General features: G+C 36.2%; 1 protein-coding gene across 5 annotated transcripts in view; it reads right to left on the minus strand.

Moving 5' to 3' along the window:
- ema (C-type lectin domain containing ema) overlaps positions 1-23429 on the minus strand; it is a 92850-nt gene that overhangs the window by 59854 nt on the left and 9567 nt on the right. For all 5 annotated transcript variants that reach the window (XM_081732298.1, XM_081732300.1, XM_081732301.1 and 2 more), the window contains 4 exons: positions 22544-22773; positions 17258-17447; positions 11848-12015; positions 9122-9296 (listed from right to left, as the gene is read on the minus strand). In XM_081732298.1, coding sequence (XP_081588424.1) covers positions 9122-9296; positions 11848-12015; positions 17258-17447; positions 22544-22773 — 763 coding nt within the window. The remainder of the gene's footprint in view (positions 1-9121; positions 9297-11847; positions 12016-17257; positions 17448-22543; positions 22774-23429) is intronic.

The raw sequence follows: 23429 nt of genomic DNA on the forward strand, positions 1-23429 counted from the left end.
ATAAGACATGGGTACATTAGTGCACCCCGGGAGGGGGTACTTTGGCCCACCCCTTAAATTTTGGAAATTGCCCAATTTAAACATTTGGTATTATAGTACAGGTCCTCAATATGTATCATGATAAATTTGGATGGTCCATATCGTTCCCTTTTAGGGGTACAAAATTGTCAAAATATAAACGTTGTACCACGTGTTTGTTTTTTTTTTTGGTCCATTTTATCCCCTTTGATGTGATTCTATGATTACAGGGGTCCATATCCTATCATAAGATATGGGCACCCTTCTTAAATTTTGGCAATGGGGTCCACTGAAATTGTCCAATTGAAGCATAGTACAGGACCTCAATATGTTTCGGTGGTCCTATTACCAAATTTTTTTAAGTACAACCACGTGTTCGGTTACTGACTCAATGTATCCTATTTGATAAGGTATTATACCCCTTTCAATTTGGTAGGACCCTTCGGGTGTAGTACAGTCACGTGATCAATGATTTGGTTTTAATGCGCGACGAGGTCCCTGGTCAATGTTCTCTAGGAAAGATTCTTGGCATTTAAAACTTTTTTTTTCAACTTTTGAAACTAAAAAAAATGAAAACAAAAATTGAAACGAAAAAATTTCGAAACAAAAATGTTCAAACAAAAAATTTTAAACAAAAAATTCGAACATTTTTTAAACTTAAATTTCAAACAAAAAGTTTTTTAGTTTGAAACAAAAAATTTAAACAAAAAAAAATTGGAAACGAAAAATTTCAAAACAAAAATTTCGAAACAAAAATTTTGCAACAAAAAAATTAAAAATTTTCAAACGAAAAAAATTTCAAACAAAATTTTGAAAACAAAAATTTCAAAACACAAATTTTCAACAAAAAAAATTTCAAACGAAAAAATTTTTAAACAAAATTTGAAACAAAAATTTTGAAACAAAAAAAAATTTTTAAACAAAATTTTTGAAACAAAAATTACAAAACAAATTTCAAACGAAAAATTTTCAAATAGAATTTAAATCAAACAGTGATCAGCTTTCACGGTTAACCGTTAAACTTTATCCGGTTTTTAACTATTCGATTAACAAATAAACGGTTTTCAACTATTCGATTAACAAATAAACGGTTTTCAACTACTCGATAAACAGATGAACGGTTTTAACCTTTTCACACCAGTGAGTGCAAGAATTTACAAACTAAAACAAAAAGAAAATTTGTACTCGCTTTAAATACGCATCAGTTTTGAAACAAGGTGTTAGTGTTCATCATGGATACACAGTGGAAACATCCATTTACCTGTATTCTCGCAGGGCCTAGTGGGTGTGGAAAAACGTATTTTGTGAAGCGATTACTGTCACATCTCCCAACCATGATCAATGCAAAATTTCGTAAGATATACTGGTATTATGCAGAATGGCAAGACGTGTATGCAACAATGCCAGTTCCAGTAGAATTTCACGAAGGACTTCCACGAATGAAAGATTTTCAGCCTCAAGATGGACCACATTTGATTATTATTGATGACCATATGCGAGAAGTGAATAGTGATATTGTTGATATGTTCACAAAAGGATCACATCATCGAAATATTAGTGTGATTTTTATAACACAAAATGTATTTCATCAAAGTAAAGCAAATAGAAATATGAGTTTAAATTGTTCGTATTTGGTGTTGTTTAAAAATCCACGTGACAAGTCACAAATCAAGCATATGAGTTATCAAATCATGCCTGAGCATCCACTGTTTCTACAAGAAAGTTATGCAGACGCAACAAGAAATCCACATGGTTATTTACTGATGGATCTTAAACAAGATACACCCGATGAAATGCGATTTCGTACAAATATTTTTCCCGACGATTTGCATCATTATGTTTACGTACCAACAAAACATGTTTAAATTATTGTGCATGTGAAAAGAATGACTTAGTCTGTCACGATGTCTCCTACAGTGAAACACGCTGATCTGCTACGTGCTCTGCACAAAGCTAAACCAAGATTGCGTAAAGCTATTATTGCCAATGCAGACGCTTCATTAATTCATAGTATTTGTGAATGTTGTTATAATGTCTTAAAAGGCAATGTTCCACTGACAAGTGCGCAGAAGTCAAGATTAAAGCGTTACAAGAACACGCTCCGCTATCTCGTAGGCAATACAAAATCATTGGATAAAAAGAAGAAACATTTAGCCGTACAACAAGGAGGATTCTTACCTGCATTACTTGCACCTATTGTAGGAAGTGTGTTATCCAGTATTTTGTTTAAACAATAAACATCATGGAACATAGCAAGAAGATGGTTTTAGTCCCACCAGAAATGCTTCAACGAATGCATGCATCATCATCCCGTGTGAGTGAAAATCGAGAATCTAATCTCGATCGTGAAATGCAATCCATATTGAATACATCGTATCCAAGTGATGAAGAAAAATGGAATCAGTACAATAGAATATTACAGAAATATCTTTATGTGATACGTAAACAAGAAGAACCAATACCACTTACAATTACATCAATGAAACCTAATGGTGACGTCCCGAATGTTGACGATAGCACGAAACAAGAAATTTTAGCCGCAATACCACAAATGTATCGTAAGAAAGCCGAACTACTATTCCGTCGTTTAAAACAAGATGACGCAATTACGTGGGATCATAAAGGAACAGTGTACATCAACGATAATAAACTACATGGATCCAATATTGTAGATTTAATGTGCGATGTGACTCGACCGAGGAAACATTCTAATCCTCAAGGCTGGGAATTGTTTTGCAACTACCTTGCATCGTCAAACACACCTCAAGAATTGATTGGTAATCCACGAAGATTAAACTATATTGTCAAGCATAATAGTACATCAGCATCTGAAGGATCTGCACCACCAAAACCGGCACCTGAATTATTTTCTTCCGGAGAAGAAGAAGAAGAAGAAGATGATGATGATGTTTTAGAAGTCCGACCAAAAAGAAAACGTATCATTCCACAATGGTCAACGTACAAACCATGAACAAAAAGTTGAAATCCATTTATTACAATCCAGCACATCCTGCATCGTTTTCTACTGCAAAGAAATTATGGCAAGCCACAGGAAAATCTATACCTCTAGCCAAAATAAAACTTTGGTTAAACAAACAACCTACCTACACGTTACATCGTCCTGTACGTCGTCGTTTCCGTAGAGATTTTTATCTTGTCAACAATATTGATGATCAATGGGAATGTGATTTAAATGATTTACAATCACTTCAAAACTATAATGACAATTACCGCTATATTCTTACAGTGATTGATGTGTTTAGTCGGTACGGGTGGGCTGTACCACTAAAATCAAAAAGTGCCGAGGATATAGTGAATGCATTTGAAATGATTTTCCAGGAGAGGAAACCAATTGTACTACGTAGTGATCAAGGAACTGAATTTACCAACAAGACAGTACAAAAGTTTCTCAGGAAACACAACGTGCAACATGTTACAACAACGGATCCAGATATTAAAGCCAGCATCGCAGAAAGATTTAATCAGACATTGAAACATCGTATGTGGAAATACTTTACCAAATATCAAACATACAATTACATCAAAGTATTGCCTTTACTTGTAAAAGCATACAATGAAAGTCGGCATTCCAGTATTAAAATGGCACCTGCAAACGTTTCTCAGGACAATTTACTGGAGGTGTGGCATAACTTATACGACAAAAAGCTACAACGTTCAAAACAAGATACGGATTTATCTGTTGGTGATACTGTTCGTATAAGTAAAACAAAACGTATCTTTGACAAGGGTTACCTCGAGAACTGGACTTGGGAAATATTCAGAGTAAAAGCCATTGTACCAAGAAACCCACCAGTGTATCGACTAGAGGATTTAAATCATCAACTTATCGATGGTGTTTTCTACAGAGAAGAATTACAACCAGTACCGCTCCCTTCGACGTTCCTCATCGATAAAATATTACGTACAAGAACAAAAGGTCGCAGAAAGGAGTATCTCGTCCAGTGGAAAGGATATCCTTCCTCATTCAATTCGTGGATCCCTGCAACTTCATTGAAGAAGAAGAATGGAACCTGATCAAGATTTTTACGTTACACTTCCCAGTAATAGTTCCATGGATTATTTTCCAGAAAATACATTGACTTCATATATTACGAAATTACAACGACGTGTAGAGTTTCGCCAGAAATGGGATGTGGCAATTGTAGAGATTCATTATCCACATTCTTTGCTGAACATTAACAGTAAAAACAATAAAATATATTACAAATCATCAAGTAGTAATGATCAGGAACCGTGGAAGGTTGTAACGATCCCTGTACGCTATTATAACAATATACGGGATCTTATTCATGCAATTAATATACATCATAAAGAAACCAATTTATTTATATCTCATGACGCAACTAATAATATATGCCTCATAAGACATCCCAAAAAGGAAATCCATACTTCTGTACAATTGTCACCAAGTGTTAGTTTAATGCTTGGATTTGACCCGAAAAGTGATTTAAAAGATATGGAAAAGGGACAATATACACCGGATGTACGATTAGGCTTACCATCACAAATGTACGTCTATTGTGACATTATTGAATCTGTCATTGTTGGAGATACAATGGTACCCTTGCTACGAATTGTCAACATGGATCCTGTGAATCATACTTTTGGAAGTCATGCAGTACAAATCTTTAATCCTGCACATTATGTTCCGGTGGAAAAAATGAATTTTGAGCAAATACAAATCGATATAAGGGATAGCACAGGTCATCGGATGCCATTCACCTTTGGAACGGTGTGTACAAAACTACATTTCCGTCGTCGTCGTCATGACTGATCCGTATTTGCAATACTACCAAAAACAAGCGTTATCCGGTATCGGCAACGTCTATGTGGGAAGTCCCTATCAAGCAGGACATGGCATTGGAAGTTTCCTTGGTGGCTTATTTCGTTCAGTGTTACCACTTGTGAAGCAAGGCGCTAAAACTGTGGGAAAAGAATTATTAAAATCAGGTGCCAATATGATTAATGACGTTGTGATCTCGAATCAACCGCTGGAAGAATCGTTTCATCAACGGATGCAAGAGGCAAAATCGAATTTACAAGAAAAAGCTAAAAACAAGTTGAAAACTATGCTGGGAAGTGGATATCATAAACGAAAATGGGATGACTGCTCTCAGTTTGAGGTTGACCTTCCAACGATCAACAACACCATCAATCCTACAAAGAGACGTAAATTATCACATAAGAAGAAGAAGAGATCATTGGCATCGTCACCAGATATTTTTGATTAATTCAACGATGGCTTTCTTACATCATCAATCCTGTGAATGTGTAAAAAGTGAATTGGACATTTTTTCAACGTTGCCCACGCAAACCAGTGTTCTGGACAATCGTATTATTGGCTACAAACCAATTAGTTCAATAGCTGAAAATTCACCAATAGAATTTGTAGTGAGTGGTAGCAGTGATGAATACATTGATTTGCCACAAACCTTATTGTACATCCAAGCACAAATTGTGAAACCAGATGGTTCCTCCTTCATCAATACGGATAAAGCAATTGCACCTGTCAATGATTTTCTAAATGCTATGTTTAGTGAAGTACAAATCTACTTGAACAATAAACTGATTTCATTTCCGTCACATAATCATCCATATCGTTCGTACATGGAAAAACTGCTCAATTATAGTGATGGAGCTAAAAATACACATTTACAAACAGCAATGTGGTTTCAAGATACGGCTGGTCATATGAACGCAACCACAAGTGAGAACAAAGGATTTCAACAACGCTATGAACTGACAAAACAAAGTATGAAATTCGATATGATTGGACATCTTCATTGTGACATTTTTAATCAAGATAAATTTTTAATTCATGGAGTGGAATTACGTGTGAAACTTATTCCTGCAAAGCCAAACTTTTGTCTCATGGCCGGTGAAAGTGGTGTCAATGCAAAAATCAATATTCTAGATGCATCGTTGCAGGTGAAAAAAGTCAGCATCAGCCCTAGTGTTAAATTGGCACACAATAAAATTTTACAATCTACACCGGCAAAGTATCCTCTGACAAGGGTTCAAATGAAATCATTTACCATCCCGAAGGATATACAATCCAAAACTATTGATAACCTGTTTATGGGAACATTGCCAAATCGTATTATTGTAGGATTTACATCGAATGAAGCATCCAGTGGAACTATTACCACCAATCCATTTGAATTTCAACATCTAAACATTAATTTCTTTACATTGTACGTGGATGGAAAAGCTGTACCTTCAAAACCATTGCAACCCAACTTTGAAGAAAATCTCTACATTTCATCGTACCACACATTGTTCTCAGGCTCTGGCATACATTTTACCAATACTGGAAATACAATTTCAAGAGCCGACTACAAGAATGGATATACACTGTTTGTATTTGACCTAACTCCCGATTCTTCTGCTGGAGATTGTCACTATTGGAATTTACAACGACATGGAGCCATCCGATTGGAAGTTCATTTCCAAGAGAAATTAGCAGCACCTGCAAACTGTATTGTGTATGGAGAGTTTTCCTCACTCCTAGAGATAGACCACCAGCGCAACATTATCCTGGACTTTTAAATTACAAGGTACGTATACGTTATGTATCATTTCCATTCACGATGTTGAATACATTACAATTAGCTAGTGCTTTAAACGGTAGTCCATTATTCAGAAATCATTTTACCGGGGTATTTGCAAGCGATGAGTTGCCCTCACGGATTTCTCTTCCTCTGGCAATGATTGTAAATACAGATCCATCCACAAAACTAGGAAGTCATTGGATTGCAATTTATATTGATCATCGCGGTGTTGGAGAATATTTTGACAGCTATGGCCTTCCTCCTTATGTACCACAACATGTTGCATTCTTAAAACTTCATTGTATGTACTATAAATATAATAATAGCCAAATGCAAAGTCTTGGTTCATCCGTATGTGGCTATTATGCTTATTTTTATTTGTGCTGTAAAGCCCAAGGAAAATCTCTGCGTGAAATTCAATATTTGTTCACAACAGTACCCACGGTTAATGATCGTAGACTGTTGCAATATACCTTCCAGGTAATTTTATCATATTTATCATTGTAAGTGTATTTGTTTAAGCATCATCTATTTCTATACTAATCATCTTTTTCCTCGTTCTTTTTTACAGAATTCACAATACGAAGCTTTGCAAACGGGTGCTATGCTGCAAAACATGGAAACAAATCATTACAATCAAGAAGAGGAGGCGGTCTAATGAAGAAACCCAGCTCAATATACAAACATTGTCAATAAGAAAGAAAAAGAAGAAACCAGAAAATGAATAAAATACAATTTATGCTTATTTATGTGTTTTTATTGTCCATTCCATATACAACGTTATCAGATTCTCCTAAAGAACTGTGCGATATAAGACGAGAACCCTGGACAAAGTTTCCACCTAATTCCTAGAGAACATTGACCAGGGACCTCGTCGCGCATTAAAACCAAATCATCGATCACGTGACTGTACTACACCCGAAGGGTCCTACCAAATTGAAAGGGGATACCCATCCATACCTTATAACCTTAATTGAGTCAGTAACCGAACACGTGGTTGTACTAAAAAAATTTGGTAATAGGACCACCGAAACATATTGAGGTCCTGTATTATGCTTCAATTGGACAATTTCAGTGGACCCCCATTGCCAAAATTTAAGAAGGGTGCCCATATCTTATGATAGGATATGGACCCCTGTAATCATAGAATCACATCAAAGGGGATAAAATGGACCAAAAAAAAAAACAAACACGTGGTACAACGTTTATATTTTGACAATTTTGTACCCCTAAAAGGGAACGATGTGGACCATCCAAATTTATCATGATACATATTGAGGTCCTGTACTATAATACCAAATGTTTAAATTGGGCAATTTCCAAAATTTAAGGGGTGGGCCAAAGTACCCCCTCCCGGGGTGCACCAATGTACCCATGTCTTATGATAGATAATGGACCCCTATACATGACCATATAACCATATAAGGTAATAGGACCTCATCAAAGGGGGATAAAATGTACCAAATACCAAACACGTGGTTGTGATCTATATTAGTGTCCTATACTATAATACCCAATGTTGAAATTGGGCAATTTCCAAAATTAAAGGGGTGGGCCAAGGTACCCCTCCCGGGGTGCACCTATGTCTTATGATAGGTAATGGAGCCCTATACAGCACCATATAATCATATAAGGTAATAGGACCTCATCCAAGGAGATAAATTAGGTCGAAAACCAAACACGTGGTACAACGTATTGCTTACGTTTATATTTTTGGCAATTTTGTACCCCTAGAAGGGAATGAGGTAAACCACCCAAATTTATCATGATACATATTAGGGTCCTGTACTATGATACCGCATGTTGAAATTGGGCAATTTCCAAAATTGAAGGGGTGGGCCAAGGTACCCCTCCCAAATTTTTCAAGGGGTGCATTAATATACCCATGTCTTATGAAAGGGAATTAACCCCTGTATACGCCCATATAACTATATAAGGTAATAACACCTCATCAAAGGGGATAAATTAGGTCAAAAACCCCCGAAATTTGACTTTTTGGCAATTTTTTACCCATGAAAGGGAACGACATAGACCCCCAATACTGATAGATGTACATACTATGGTCCTAGGCTACCATACCAAATTTTTAGATTTGGTAATTTCCAAAATTTAAGGGGGGTGGTCCTATGTACCCCTGCCAAAATTTAAGGGGTGGGCCAAGGTACCCCTGCCAAAATTTAGAGGGGGTGGTCCTAGGTACCCCTCGGTCATTGACCCCGGGCCAAGGTCATTGACCTTTGACCTATGACGTCACAAAAATTTTTGCTGACTCGGCTGGACATACGGGGGGGACTACTACTGTATGCTTGATTAAAAGTGCAGGATTGTATTATAACTTTTTTTTTCTTTTGTAATGTAATTATGGATATTAGCCATTGCGGACTTAATGTCGAAAATCATGGACAATCGCCAACATTCCCTTTTAGTTTGTTAAAAGAAGGAATGACTGTGACTAGTTTACTCTTTATATACTAGAATTAAACTAATAATAAATTATATAATTGAGAAGGATTATATTTAAAAAATAGTACCGTCTGTTGCCTCTTTGTCCGCCCTATCTTCAGCATCCGTGTGTTCTTCCCCTGCAACATCCGCGAACTCCTCTTGGTGTTGGCCGAATCCCCATCCAGGGTTGATCTTTGTCTCCAGTGATTTCTCCAGCGTCTCAGTAGGAGCCACGAAGCCTGGCTTACTCGAAGCAGAACCCTAAGCAAAAAGAAATAATACATGTCAACCTAGTCAACCAACGTCATTCTATTTAACCCTTATGTAGTAATAATCGTTAGATCCAAAACACAAAACTAATTATAAATTATTTACTTGTATTTATCATTATCTTCTTTAGATAAAACAGTATGATCACTGGATATGACACCACCCAATACAAGCTTTAGGAAGGTTTCCTTTAATGTAACTGTCATAACCTCTTTCATTTACTACGAAAAAAGGGAATTTCTAAATGCAGTGATGACAATATTTTTTTAAATTTATTGTTCCAATTTTGTTTTCCAGTTTCCTTTTACTTTCCAGTCTCTTGAAAATAAACGATGTTTAGCAGTTTACTACGTAACAAATAATTTAAAGTAAATTTACAGAAGAGGATATAAGTAAAAATGAAATTTGTTATCCTAATTTTAATTGCATTTTCAGCTACTATTCCTTGCGAAAGTCCTATAAAGTACATCTAGGACTCCCTGTTCCATCTCCTGGGGGGCGCGGTGGCTCAGTGGTAGAGCGTTCACCTCTGGTGCTTGGGGTCCCGGGTTCGATCCCAGCCCCCGCCAAGTGAACTTTGTGGTGGACAAACACCGTGCTCGTGGGTTTTCTCGGGGTTCTCCCGTTTCCTCCCACTTTCTTTATTCCACCATTTCACTCATCTCTCATCATCACCTTCTCCTTTAGCCTAACCGGCATAACCGGGGGACGTAAAACTCAAAGATTTCATTTCATTTCATTGTTCCATCTCCTATCTTCCTGGCTTAATCTTTATTTTCATTTTAATTATTACGATTATAGTAAGGAGTCTTATGAAAATGTATCCGTCCGTTCGTTACTCCACAGATAACTCCTCAATAAAAGTGATTTTTGAATTGTTTTTTAATAGATAGCTGAAGCGATTATCTCGGTCGAGTTCGTTAATGGAGTCAATCCGTTAATATTGTAACGGGTAACGGTGACTATTCATATCCCGTTTAATATTTCTAACATTCCCTACCTTTTATGCAACCTGCACAGTTGCAAAGACTTGTTGATTGCCTATAATTGAAGGATACGTAGCTTGTCTTACTGCAATTATCTCGACCGAATTCGCTAATGAAGTCAATCCGTTAATATCTTAACAGGTAACGGTGACTTTAACGGTCGTCATCCATATCTCTCGTGTGATCCTCTTTACGGTCTTTACCACAGTCTACTTATTTATTTATCATCACACAGCGAGTTAAGGAAACTAAAGAAGCTTCTTGACAAGAAAACGTGTTTATACAGTATAACTGCTTATAATGAGCACCTTCCATATTTTGTTCCAGTTAGTCTGCAATGTTGTCATATTTTCACTTTAAAAAAATATGACTGAAGTTAGTCATTAAAAATCGTTCTTGTTAATACTCTGGTACCAAATTATATTACGTATTTTTTCTTCTTTCTTTTGTTCTAAAATATATATAAAATTGATGATTGTATCCCTAACATGAAGACTTATTTTCTATCTAAGTTGCTTTCCTCTAAATTCAAGTTTGGCTCCTTTGTAAGTAAAGGTAATTAAAGTTACGGCTACAAATTTTATTTTTACTTATGTTGCGCTCAAGGAGGATAAAGATGCGAACTTTAAAACTGTAATTCAGGAAGGAATTTTAACTGCAACATTTCACACTCCTTACAAGAACTAATATATGTCCCAAACTCTTCTTCCTAACACAAGATATTGGGGACTGGAAATAAAATAGTTACGATCCACACACTAACAAAATGAGAATAACGACAAAGTAATTTGGTAAGAAATCTCAAAAATGTCATAAAATTACACGAAATTTTTTTACTACAAAATTAACGCAACAAGAATGAAACAAATAAACTTATGCTTAGTTTTATATACAGGGTGTCTCAAAACAACGACAAAAAAATATAGACCAATCTGGGTGCATAAATCCGTCATTTCGGAGTCAGAGGCTGCCGTAAACATGAAAAAATGAACTTTAAAGGTTCATAGCTCTAATACTGTGGGACCTACCGTAGTCGGGTCAAGACTTTACATAGGAACTAGTATGGCCCCTATCCAAATATCCATATTTCAGAACCCTGCGGTACTTCCGCAAAATTTTTTTATATAAGTAGTTGATGAGTACTGCAAATTATATGCCCGTAGCCACACACTCTCTATAAAAATTGTTGCGTGAGCACTGCAGGATTGTGGAACATGTATATTTGGATAGGACACATACCAGTTCCTGAGTAAAGTCTTGATCCGACTATGATAGGTTCCATAGAATTTAAGCTATGGACCTTTAAAGTTCATTTTTACATGTTTTCGGCAGCCTATAACTCCGAAACGACGGATTTATGCACCAGGTTGGTTTATACTTTTTGTTTTATCTTGGTGTCAGGAATCACCTTCAAAAACGTTATCGTGTTGTTTTGAAACACCCTGAATATACAAAATTAATAAGATACACATGAAATCGCAAAATACATAAATCTACTCAACTATTTCGACCCTGACATAATGCCCTAAGAAAGACCATAACTCTTGTCTGCTCACCTGTCGATAGGAAGCTAGTCTTTCCGAAGCTCCTTCTGAGAAAATATTCATGTCTCCGTTTAGAATGATCCAAGCGAGAACCTGCACCAAAGGAACGTGAGTGATAATCAGGAAGACTTGTGACAGAAGAAACAGAGACACAACACTGCTTACATGAGGTTTCGTATCCTGAAAAAAATAAAAGAAATTAAAATTACAGAAAGTTTTTAAGAAAATAAGAAAATTCAGTATTAGAAAATAAATACCCTTAGCAAATGACATTTACGAGGAGTAATCAAAAAGTAAGGTTACAAAGCCTGCAGTGAAAGGTGTATATATTATTTCATACAACCAATACAGGCCAACAGATAGTACATATATTAGGTTATTTTTTGATATAGTCTCCATATCGGGTGAGATACTTGTAATATCGTGGGATGAGTCTGAATGAAGATTCTCTCCAGGAAAAAAAACTTTCCTTGTGTGTTCAGCCACGTTGTCACGAAATGTTTCACTTCCTGAATATCGTCCAAATGTAACGAACGCTTTCGAACGACATTCCCCATTCTACCATCAGATGGCGTAACGTGATCCTGTTGTCCTAAATCAGTTGTTCCACGCAAGCTGTGTTCAAATCCATTGATGCCGTGCTAGGTTGGCCACTCCGCTCCTCGTCGGTGACGTTTTCTCAACCAGCTGCAAAGTTTCGATACCATTCTGTGACATGCTGACGACACATTACAGTCTCTCCGTAAATCTCTAGCAGCTGCCGGTGAATTTCAGCCGCGGTTACATGTTTAGCCGACACAAATCAAATAACTCAGCGGACTTCTTCGTGAGACCAGTTTTCCAAACGAGTCGCCATTTGCATTTACCCACAACTAGCGCCGTAGGTGGCAGGTGACTGAATTAAAATTACAACACTCTCCTCATTTCTCTATAACAGAAGAGACTCCAGAAATATCAGCCTTGTAACCTTAGTTTCTGATCCTCCTTCGTACTTTCCCAAACACATTTCGCAGGAATAACAAATTAAAAAAACGAAGTTAGGCTTTCCAATCACGAGAAGCTAATCAGACACTCATTCAACCTATTTAAGCGGTGTGAGAGATTAACCTTTTTGTACCTAGGCAATGGTTTCTACAACGAACATTTACACAATTTTGTTTTACAAAACTCACAATACGTGAAATGAAATAAAATTTCTAGATGATTAACGTTTCCACTGTTATGACCTTAAGGCTCTAGGAGACCAATGATTAATTATAGTGACAGATTATGAAAAAGTATTAGAATGTGGGAGAGGACGGGAAAACCTAGAGAAAGCTCACAAACACGACTACTACATGCATAACTTCGAAGTGTTGAATATAATGGTATGGTTTTTTTTCGATTTTATTCGAGTTATGGGATTCTCAAAAGTGAAAAATATTTTCACATGGTTCACACTGAAGTTTTGATACTGATTTCACTGATTAAGTCAAGTCAATTTTCCCTTACCGCGAACACTTATCATTTATAGTTAGGTTTAGAACAAAAATCAGCTTCCACAATTCCCATAACCGTCTAAAGCTCTTTATTTCTTAAATTCAGTATAGCTTACTTTCTTACAGTAAACACTTAGTGTAAGACAACCTTCCTGTATTTGAAATACAATAAAATACCAAAGTGCCAAACAATAATTATAGCCTACATTAATGTAATATCTCGGCACTGTGAATACACTCAAAAATAAATAAGTAACTGTATACACAGCGAAGATGAATAATTATGATAATTTGGCCTACCTCTTTAATTACCTACAAGTTCATAACAAGGGTCATTGTTAGAGTCATGTAGCCAGAATGGAAGAAAGTAGGAACGCTTTCAGTCTTAACTGGAAATTTAATCAGAAAACGACCATTAGGAAGACCTAGGCGCAGATGGGAGGATAATATTAAGATGGATCTCGCAGAAATACGAATACAAAGTAGAAACTGGATCCAGTTGGTTAAGGACAGAAGTCAATAGAGAGATTTCGTGAACGCGGCATTCTACCTCCGGGTTCCAAAGGCTATTGAGTTAGTTAGTTTGCTCTAATACTTTCTAAATTTCATAGGATTTTCCCTGATTCTTCCGTGAAATACATCCATTTCTTTGACTCTCGGTATATTTTGAAGCATTTCGCTGACTTTCAAAGTCAATGTGAACCCTAATTTATCTTCTGGTTAGTTTAACACCATAGCGGAATACTACTTACTGAGGAAGAAGTCTTGAAACCGCGTGTGTTAAAATTAATAGAAAAATTAGGATTAGGATTTAGATTTCTGGATTCTCGGCATCTACGGCCATTTAGCACGTCACGTTTGAGGGATGACGTCCCTCGGCGAGTTCACTATCCGGGAAAAGGGAAGGAAGGAAGTGGCCCGGGACTTGTAAGTTAGGTACCACCCCGATTTGCCTGATGTGAATAAGGAAATGAAAGACAGTTTTTACGAAGAAGTGGAACGGATATTTGACCAACTCCCGCGATACCATATGAAAATTCTATTAGGGGATTTCAATGCGAAGGTAGGACGAGAGGATATTTTCAAACCGATTATAGGGAACGAAAGTCTGCATAAGGTAAGTAATGACAACGGTGTTAGACTCGTGAACTTTGCAACGTCCAAAAACCTAATCGTGAAGAGTACAAAATTCCCACATCGCGACGTTCATAAATACACTTGGACATTACCAGACGGGAAAACGCATAATCAAATTGATCACGTTTTAGTAGATAGAAGAAGGCAATCTAGCATAATTGATGTCCGGTCGTTTAGAGGGGCTGATTGTGACACTGACCACTACCTGGTAGCAGCGATAATACGAGAGAGGTTATCGTTGAATAAAGGTAATATTCATTGTCCGAAAACGGAGAGATTCAATTTAAAAGAAATTAGAAGAGAACCAGGTAAGAGAGAAATACCAAATTGAAGTTTCGAATAGATTCTCGGCTTTAGAAGATTCGGAGTGCACTATTGTTGAGGATACCTGGATTGAAATTAGAAATAGCATTAAAATTTCAGTAAAAGAAAAATTGGGACACGCGGAAATGCGTAGGAACAAACCATGGTTCGACCAGGAATGCATAAAACTAGCAGAGAAGAGAAAACAGGCAAAATTACGCTGGCTACAAAATCCGAATGAAATGACTACACAAAATTTCGCGGGAAACTTCCAAAACTTTTAGAACAAAGAAACGCGATTTTCTGAAAGCTAAAATTAAGGAACTTGAAGATAATAGTAAAAATAAAAACATACGGGACATGTATAAGGGAAAATGAAATGAAATCTTTGAGTTTTACGTCCCACGGTTATGCCGGTCAGGCTAAAGGAGACGGTGATGATGAGTAATGAATGAAAATGGTGGAATGAAGAAAGTGGGAGGAAACGGGAGAACCCCGAGAAAACCCACGCACACGGTGTTTGTCCACCACAAAGTTCACTTGGCGGGGGCTGGGATCGAACCCGGGACCCCAAGCACCAGAGGTGAACGCTCTACCACTGAGCCACCGCGGCCCCCGACATGTATAAGGGAATCGACGAATTTAAGAAAGGCTATCAACCTCGTGCTTATATATTAAAGAAAGCTGCCGGTACAGTTCTCACTGACACGGATAGCATCTTAAATAGATGGAAAGATTTCTTTGACGATTTGCTTAACACACAACCAAAAACTAGTGTGCGTGGAGAAAAGGAGATACACATCGCAGAACCGTATATTCCAGAACCCAACCGAATAGAAGTAGAAACCGCTATAAAAAAATTAAAGAAACACAAATCTATTAGCAATATTCTATTAGCAAGATTGACCCCATACGCAGATGAAATTATTGGAAATTATCAGTGTGGATTTAGACGAAATCGATCAACTATCGACCAAATATTTACCATTCGCCAAATACTCGAAAAAAAGTGGGAATACAATACCCCGGTACATCAACTATTTATTGATTTTAGAAAGGCGTACGACTCGGTTAGGAGAGAAAAATTATACAACGTTCTTACAGAACTTGGAATACCGAGAAAGCTAATTAGATTAATTAAGATATGTTTAAATGAATCCCAAAGTAAAGTCCGGGTAGGAAAATTTTTGTCCACGAAAAATGGCCTGAAACAAGGAGATGCGCTGTCGCCATTATTATTTAACTTCGTTCTGGAATACGCTATAAGGAAAATCAAAGATAGCAACCAGGGCCTACAGTTGAACGGTATTCACCAGGTTATGGCATATGCTGATGATGTAAATTTAATATGGGATGATAGGAGAACAATAGAAAGAAATGCAGAGATCTTATTAAACGCTTGCAGGGACATGGGTTTAGAAGTAAATGCAGAGAAAACTAAATACATGGAAGTGCGTCGGGACCGGAATACAGCAAATTATGGATGCGTTAAAATATTAAATAATACTTTTGATAAAGTGGATAGTTTCAAATATCTAGGATCAATATTAACAGAGGAAAATCATATTCACGGAGAAATTAAATGTCGACTAAAAGCAGGGAATTCATGTTACTATTCGGTTCAAAATCTCTTGTCGTCGCGAATTCTGTCGAGGAATTTGAAGCTTAAAATATACAAAACGATAATCATGCCTGTTGTTCTGTATGGCTGCGAAACATGGTCACTTACTCTGAGGGAAGAACATAGACTGAAAGTATTTGGGAACAAGATCCTGAGACGAATATTCGGACCTAAGAGGAACAGGAATGGGGAATGGCGGAAACTTCATAACGAGGAACTACATAATTTATATGGTTTACCGAACATTGTTAGGGTCGTCAAGTCTAGGAGGCTTAGGTGGACGGGTCATGTAGCTAGAATGGAAGAAAGTAGAAACGCTTTCAAAGTCTTGACTGGAAGACCAATCGGAAAATGACCATTAGGAAGACCTAGGCGCAGATGGGAGGACAATATTAAGATGGATCTCGCAGAGATTGGAATACAAAGTAGAAACTGGATGCAGTTAGCTAAGGATAGATGTCAGTGGAGAGCTTTTGTGAACGCGGCATTGACCCTCTGGGTTCCATAGGCCATAGAGTTAGTTAGTTAGTTAGTTTTAGAATAAAGAAAACTCAGGAAAACCTCATTCAGGGTGGCTGGCCTGAAAAAGCGTTTTACACTTTTTCGACCGAGTGACCCCACCGGGAATCGAAAGAGATTTGGACAAGATGTCTTTACCTTTTAAAGAGGTCCAGTTTACTAACAAATCAGAAATGACCCACATTTGATGTAAGCCAGTCTTCTTGCTTCTAGTTTGCTTTTTATTGTTGGTCGAAACAATGACTTAGAGGTACAGTACATCCTTTTAATATTATCACTATACAAGATATAAACTATGGAGTCTTTTATAATACCATTTAATAAATGTGAAAATCGACAATATAACAAGAGTAAAACAACATACCTCTAACTGGGAATGTCTTCTTCGTTTCGTGAGAGAATAAACGTAAAGAGGTATTAAGAGTTTGTTCAGCAAATGATCAGTGAGCACTTCATTTAAGTCTCCGATCTCTAAGCACAAGATGTCGTTCAGGTAGTGAAGATGGTCTAGATGCTCAGCCACAAGGTCTGCTAGGCGGTTCTGACTCTGATGACTACAACGAAAATAAGTTTTCAATATTTTATATAATGTAATATAAAGTAAAAGACAAAAATGTTTTTACCTTCATTTAAAACTTCCCTGTAGGCAGTATATTAAAAAAAAAAAAAAAAAAGTACCTACCAATCTTTGAAAATCATTATATTCTCATCTATGGATGGACTAAATCAAATGTGAATCTTTTTTTCGAGAATTAAGCTTTTTATTTGAAGACAAAATACTAAAATTTCCCATGAATATTGCGAGAATATGGGCTTTACAGCGTACTCAATGGACAAGATTTTTGACTGTCCTGTGGTAAATAAGCAAGGTTTCAGAGAATAAGATGCGCCTTCATTAACGTTAAGCAAAAGACAAATATCATCAACAGAGCACCTACATTCTGTTTTATTTTTTGATAATCATGCTTAATTTTCAATTTGTTTTTAATATAAAAAATGGAACGCAAATATCATTCCAAATACCTTATTTTGTCTATTTATTAGTTTTTATTTTTCATATCAATAAACTGAAATTAAGTGCTGTTTATCAGTATATAAACTGAAATATTTCTGTGACAGTAAAGTAAGTTAAATTTGCGATATCGCAAAAGCATTTTATTATGTGCAAATTCTCATTGCTTATCATTAATTAACCTGAAACAGAACTGTTGGAGTAATTTTGCGACAACAGTGTTGCCAGAGGCCTCTTTTCTATATAAAAAAAAAAACACCCATTTTACGGACTTCCATAAAATAGCCTTTTTATATTGCAACACTGCATCAACCTTATCATATTTTCGCACCAATGGATAAATGTTGATGCATACTGTACATATACACAAGAATTTACCCGCACGAAATCAGTTTTCTGTAACTGAATATTGATTTTCTTCATTTTGCACATTTTTTTTTTATTTTACATTTACGGTAATTTGTTTCGTTACTACACAAAAACGTTACAAATTCCAACATTGGTCATGATCTCGAAAATATCTACATAGGACATGCTTACATTTGTTTCAAGTCTCAGGTCTTTATCATTCTGAGATCAAAAGATATACGCAATCAAATTTTGGGTTGCGCAATTTTACGGACACACTGTATAATCTTTCAGTTTCATGTCCCACCAATATGCCTGTTAGGCTAAGGGAGACGACAGCTATTACGGCAACTGTATGATGATAGAATAATTAGTGGAATGAGAAAGTGGGAGGAAATGGAATTGATCCGAGGAAAACATGGACACTTATTTGGTCGGAGATCGAACCAGGACACCACGCACCAGAGGTAAACGCTCTACCACTGAGTCACTGTTTCCCCTCATTCTAGCTGGAAATAAAAACTTAAAACTAAAATAATAAATTTAACTTTTTATTACAATAATTAGACTAACAATTAAACAGACAACTAATTTTCCAACATTATGATTTATTATGCTTTTCAAATCAGTTTCACCTGGTCCATTAGACATGTCAAAAGTGTTATGCTCTAATTATTAATATTCTCTGACAAACATATAGTCATTCCAATGAACTCTGACATTGCATGTATATTGGACTCGATTTTCAACTGTATCCCTCTTCGGAGTCAGTTACAAAGTGTCCAGAATATAATATAACTACTGCATAACATTAACACGTGGCTTAACGTATTATCCTTAAAATAAAGTAAAGTTTTTCAACAGAAAGGAACCTGTATGAAACTTATTATATTAGGACAAAAGAGCCTACACTAAATCAGGATAAGGACTGCAAAAGTATCAAAAGATTTACTAAAAAAATTAAGTTACTTTGAATTTTATCACACCTTGATGTTCCGAGAAAGGAAATGCTTAAAGACGATCTTTCTCACACGCGCAACTGGACAAAGGAAATTGTGAAGCTCAATGTTTGCTGAGTTTATATTCTGTGAGTGCCTATTATAAATCATCATCATCATCATAGGTTTTTTGCCCTTACTGGCAGGTCACTTCCAGCAGCTGAGAAGCTTCCATGCTCCACGATCCTCCGCTAACCTCTTCGTCTTCACGTATGATCTTTCCGTTTTTATATCATCCATTAATTGTAGTCTCCTTCGTCCCCTCCCTCTCTTTCCCGCCAGCATACCCTCTAGGACGTCCCTCATAATACAATTTCTTCTTAGGTAATGTTGCAACCAGTTTCTCTTCTTAACAATGTCTAAAAGTGTTCTTTTCTCCCCCACCATTTCTAACAGCCTTTCATTCGTTTTCTGCTAGACCCAACTAATTCTTTCCATTCCTCTCCACACCCACATTTCGAAGACTTCCAGTCGTTTTTCATTACTTTTACGTAATGTCCACGTTTCCGCCGCATACAATACAACAATCCACACGAAGCATTTTATGAGTCTTTTTCTCAACTCTCTATTCAAGGTCCCACAAAACAGATTTTTTCCCTTCTAAAAGCTTCTTTCGCCATTCCTATCCTTGCTTTTATTTCACGCTCGCACTTCATGTCATTACCCCGATGGCAGAACTTTGTCTTTCTGCGATGAGCTTTAGTAAGTCAAAAATTTTCTGCAGGAATTCCAAAATAAAAAATCAAGATGATATCACGTTTTTATTACAGCGTTACATGAAGCACTGTAAACAGTTTTCAGCGGTATCCCTAGTTCGAGTTACAAACTGTGAAGTTGTTTAAAGAGTTTTGCTAAAAGAATCAGATTTAAAATATGATACGATACACGGATTTTTTTTCTGACAATTTTCTGCACAGGCGCGGCAAATTTTCTGCGATCACATCGCAGATCGCGGCATATTCTGCTATGGGGGTCATTACTAAGTATACTACCCAGATATCGAAAACTATTCATTTGTTCTATTTGCTCCCCTCCCACTTTTATATTTGACACAGACCCCTTCGTTCCAATCACCATGGCTTTTGTCTTTCTAACATTTATTTTCATCCCATATTCTTCAAAGCCCATCCTCAGGTTTTCTAACATTTTATTGATTTTCTTTTCTGATTCTGCAACAAACGCCATATCGTTTAAAAATCTTATGCATCTAATTATTCTACCTCCTACCGAAATGCCGTCATTATCATGTAAACTCTTTTTCACTATCTCTTCTAGATAGACATTAAATAGTGTTGGCGAGAGGTAGCATCTTTGTCGAACTCCCCTTCCAATTGCACTCTCTTCCGTCAGTTTTTCCCCTATCCTAACACTTACTTGTTGGTTCATGTATAAGTTTCTTATGAGTCTTGTCTATTATAAGAATATAGTTCCGGCCTATTATAAAAAATGCCCACAATTCGAATTATTACGATCGTGTAGACGTATCTATATAATGACGAATTATTCACTATTAAAACTATTTTCAATCACTACACATTTATTTCACTTAGATGAGACATTATATTTCCCATTAATATCAATTATTTTTACAGTTGCACTACGTACACTCATGTCCAAAACTATTGTCACATGTCTATAAATACGTTGTTGTAGAAATATAATTTGCTAACGAATTTGCCCGGTACTTCTTATAAGGTTAGTACTGTATAATCCCCAAAGGCATGTGTGTGGCAAATTTCATGTCTAAAGAGTAGTAAAGAAGAATAGAACGAAAATAAGACTTTCTTGTACATTTAGCAACATTTTGTTTTACTCATTCTAATATTCGTATTTATAATTCTTTTCCTATGAAATTTACCACAAATATACATTTCTTGATTATACACATAGTATCAGTATTAAAAGTACTGCAAAATCATTAACATATTATATTGTTACAAGACATCATTTTGGACATGAATGTACCTCTGTACTAGATAATGGTTGACTTGGTTATCTCATCATAATTAGCTATAAACATTTACATGGAAACCAACCGTTTCCCTGGCAACCAGCCCAACAACTACTATTGCCATAACAACCGATTTATAAACAATTGCAAGTAGTAACGCAAAGATAAGACATCACGAAACCAACATTATTCATAACAATTAAATTTCTTCTTCTTCTAATACAAAGCTTGTGCGTGATAATATTGCACTTTTGCTCTAAATGATAAATAAAAATAAATAAGAATACATGATATACACGTTATCGTTGTACTATTGCCCTCACATTATTTAATGCCTTCCAGTTTCTCACAAGCTAGTTACGAGTGACAACATATTGGAAAGAGCAAGAATTCTTACAATCATTTTACTTTCAGATAATTGTAACTTCTTCGCTTTCGGAGGTTAAAAACAGGGGAACGAAAATTGAAAATACCAGGATAGAAAAAGGAACGGGCGTCACCACGGTCGAACAGTGCGGAAATAAATAAATAAATAAATAAAATAAAATAAAATAAAATAAAAAAAAACAGCTTGCACCATTTGATGAGTGACCAGGCGACCAGCAGCATTTTTTTTTTTTTTTTCACTACTCGACCCTGGTGAGTTCGTTTCTTATTATTTTTTCTCCTGTTTTTAACTTCCTTAATCAAGACTCCAGGGGAGAGCCGAAAGCTAGGAACTACAAAGTTTTTCCAGGAATTACCGTTGTCTGTAAGTAAAATGATTTTTTTTTTTTTTTTTTTTTTTCGAAATTCTTAAGTTCCTTCAGAGCAAAAATGTTAAAATTTGATTTACTACACGCGATGACATCATTGTCGTAGTTTACAACAATTATCTGTTTGTTGGTTAATCAAGACTTCATCAAAAGTTTTCCATTTTTAAAGAATTTGCTTTACCGAAACTTCTTTATGTACTTACTCCGTCTACGTACGTCTGTCCGGAAGAGGAAAATCTGAAGAACTACCTCATCATCAATTTTAGCCAGGATGTAGAAGGATCAAAATTACGAAATTGATCCGTGGAACCTCCCCTTATATTTCTTTAATTTATAGAAAATTAACCTCAGAAATTATATACGTAATCTTTTATTTTTACAATATTTGAAAATAATAAAGTGAATATGAAATTGATGTATTACGAAATATATATATATATACACAAATAAAATCATTGGTGCCAGAGACCCTAATTCGACTCCCGATAGGGATACGTAATTTAAGTCTCTCATTAAACTGCAGGTTCACATTCAATGTATTGAAAAAGGACTGAACTCCACATAACCAAGAACTGTCTTCACTTACTCAGCGTCGTTCCTCACACAGCAATCAAGCTCGAGAATGTGGTTGCCAATAAACCAGACGAGGTTGGAGAAGTAGGGCGCTGCAGTCTTATCTCTGATGAACTTCAACATGGATTTATCATCGACTTTGTATACATTGAGCGTTAACGTTCTCACGGCTATCCTCACCATACTCTCCGGGTGGTTGAAGAATTTGATGGCTTCTGTGTACAACGGAAAGTCATTCGTATGCTGTAAAGAAAGTTTAATTTCAGTTAGAATACCCATGCGACAACTACAGTACCGCAGAAATAAATTACAACTGAGTCCTGAGATCGGGAACATATTCTATTAGTATTGGGGTCTATTTTATGTGCTGATCTCCTTTGTATTACCAAGAAACTGTTGGGATATTACTGTACCTTCAAGACTATGTTTTCTGTTTCTATTCCTTGATTCACGTCAATTATTATTTGATATTAGTAGAAGCCTGGGGCGACATAACATTAATAAAAATACAAAGCACAAGTACATAGCATTAAATTTAAGTGCTGAGATAAACTCAGAACTCTTCAACTAATGATAAGTTTTAATTGGCTCAGTGATTGAGCGCTCACTTGTCGTGTGAGGGGTCTCTGATTCGATCTCAGGCTATGTACGTTTGTGATGGGCAATATCGTTTCCTTACAGTTCTATCGTTTTCTATCACATTCTCATTCCACCTCCAGGCCATAACCTTGGGACGTAAAACTGGAAAGTGCATTTCACTTGATTCCATTTTACTCTCAAGACTCAAATACAAGAATATGGAACTTGAACGTTAAAAGCACCGATAACATAAAACACACCACAACTTTGGACCTCAACATATTTTCAGCTAAATTTAAAGCCCCGACTTTCATATTGGC

This window comes from Thermobia domestica, chromosome 11 (genome assembly GCF_964235325.1).
Source record: "Thermobia domestica chromosome 11, izTheDome1.hap1.1, whole genome shotgun sequence".
NCBI lineage: Eukaryota > Metazoa > Arthropoda > Insecta > Zygentoma > Lepismatidae > Thermobia > Thermobia domestica.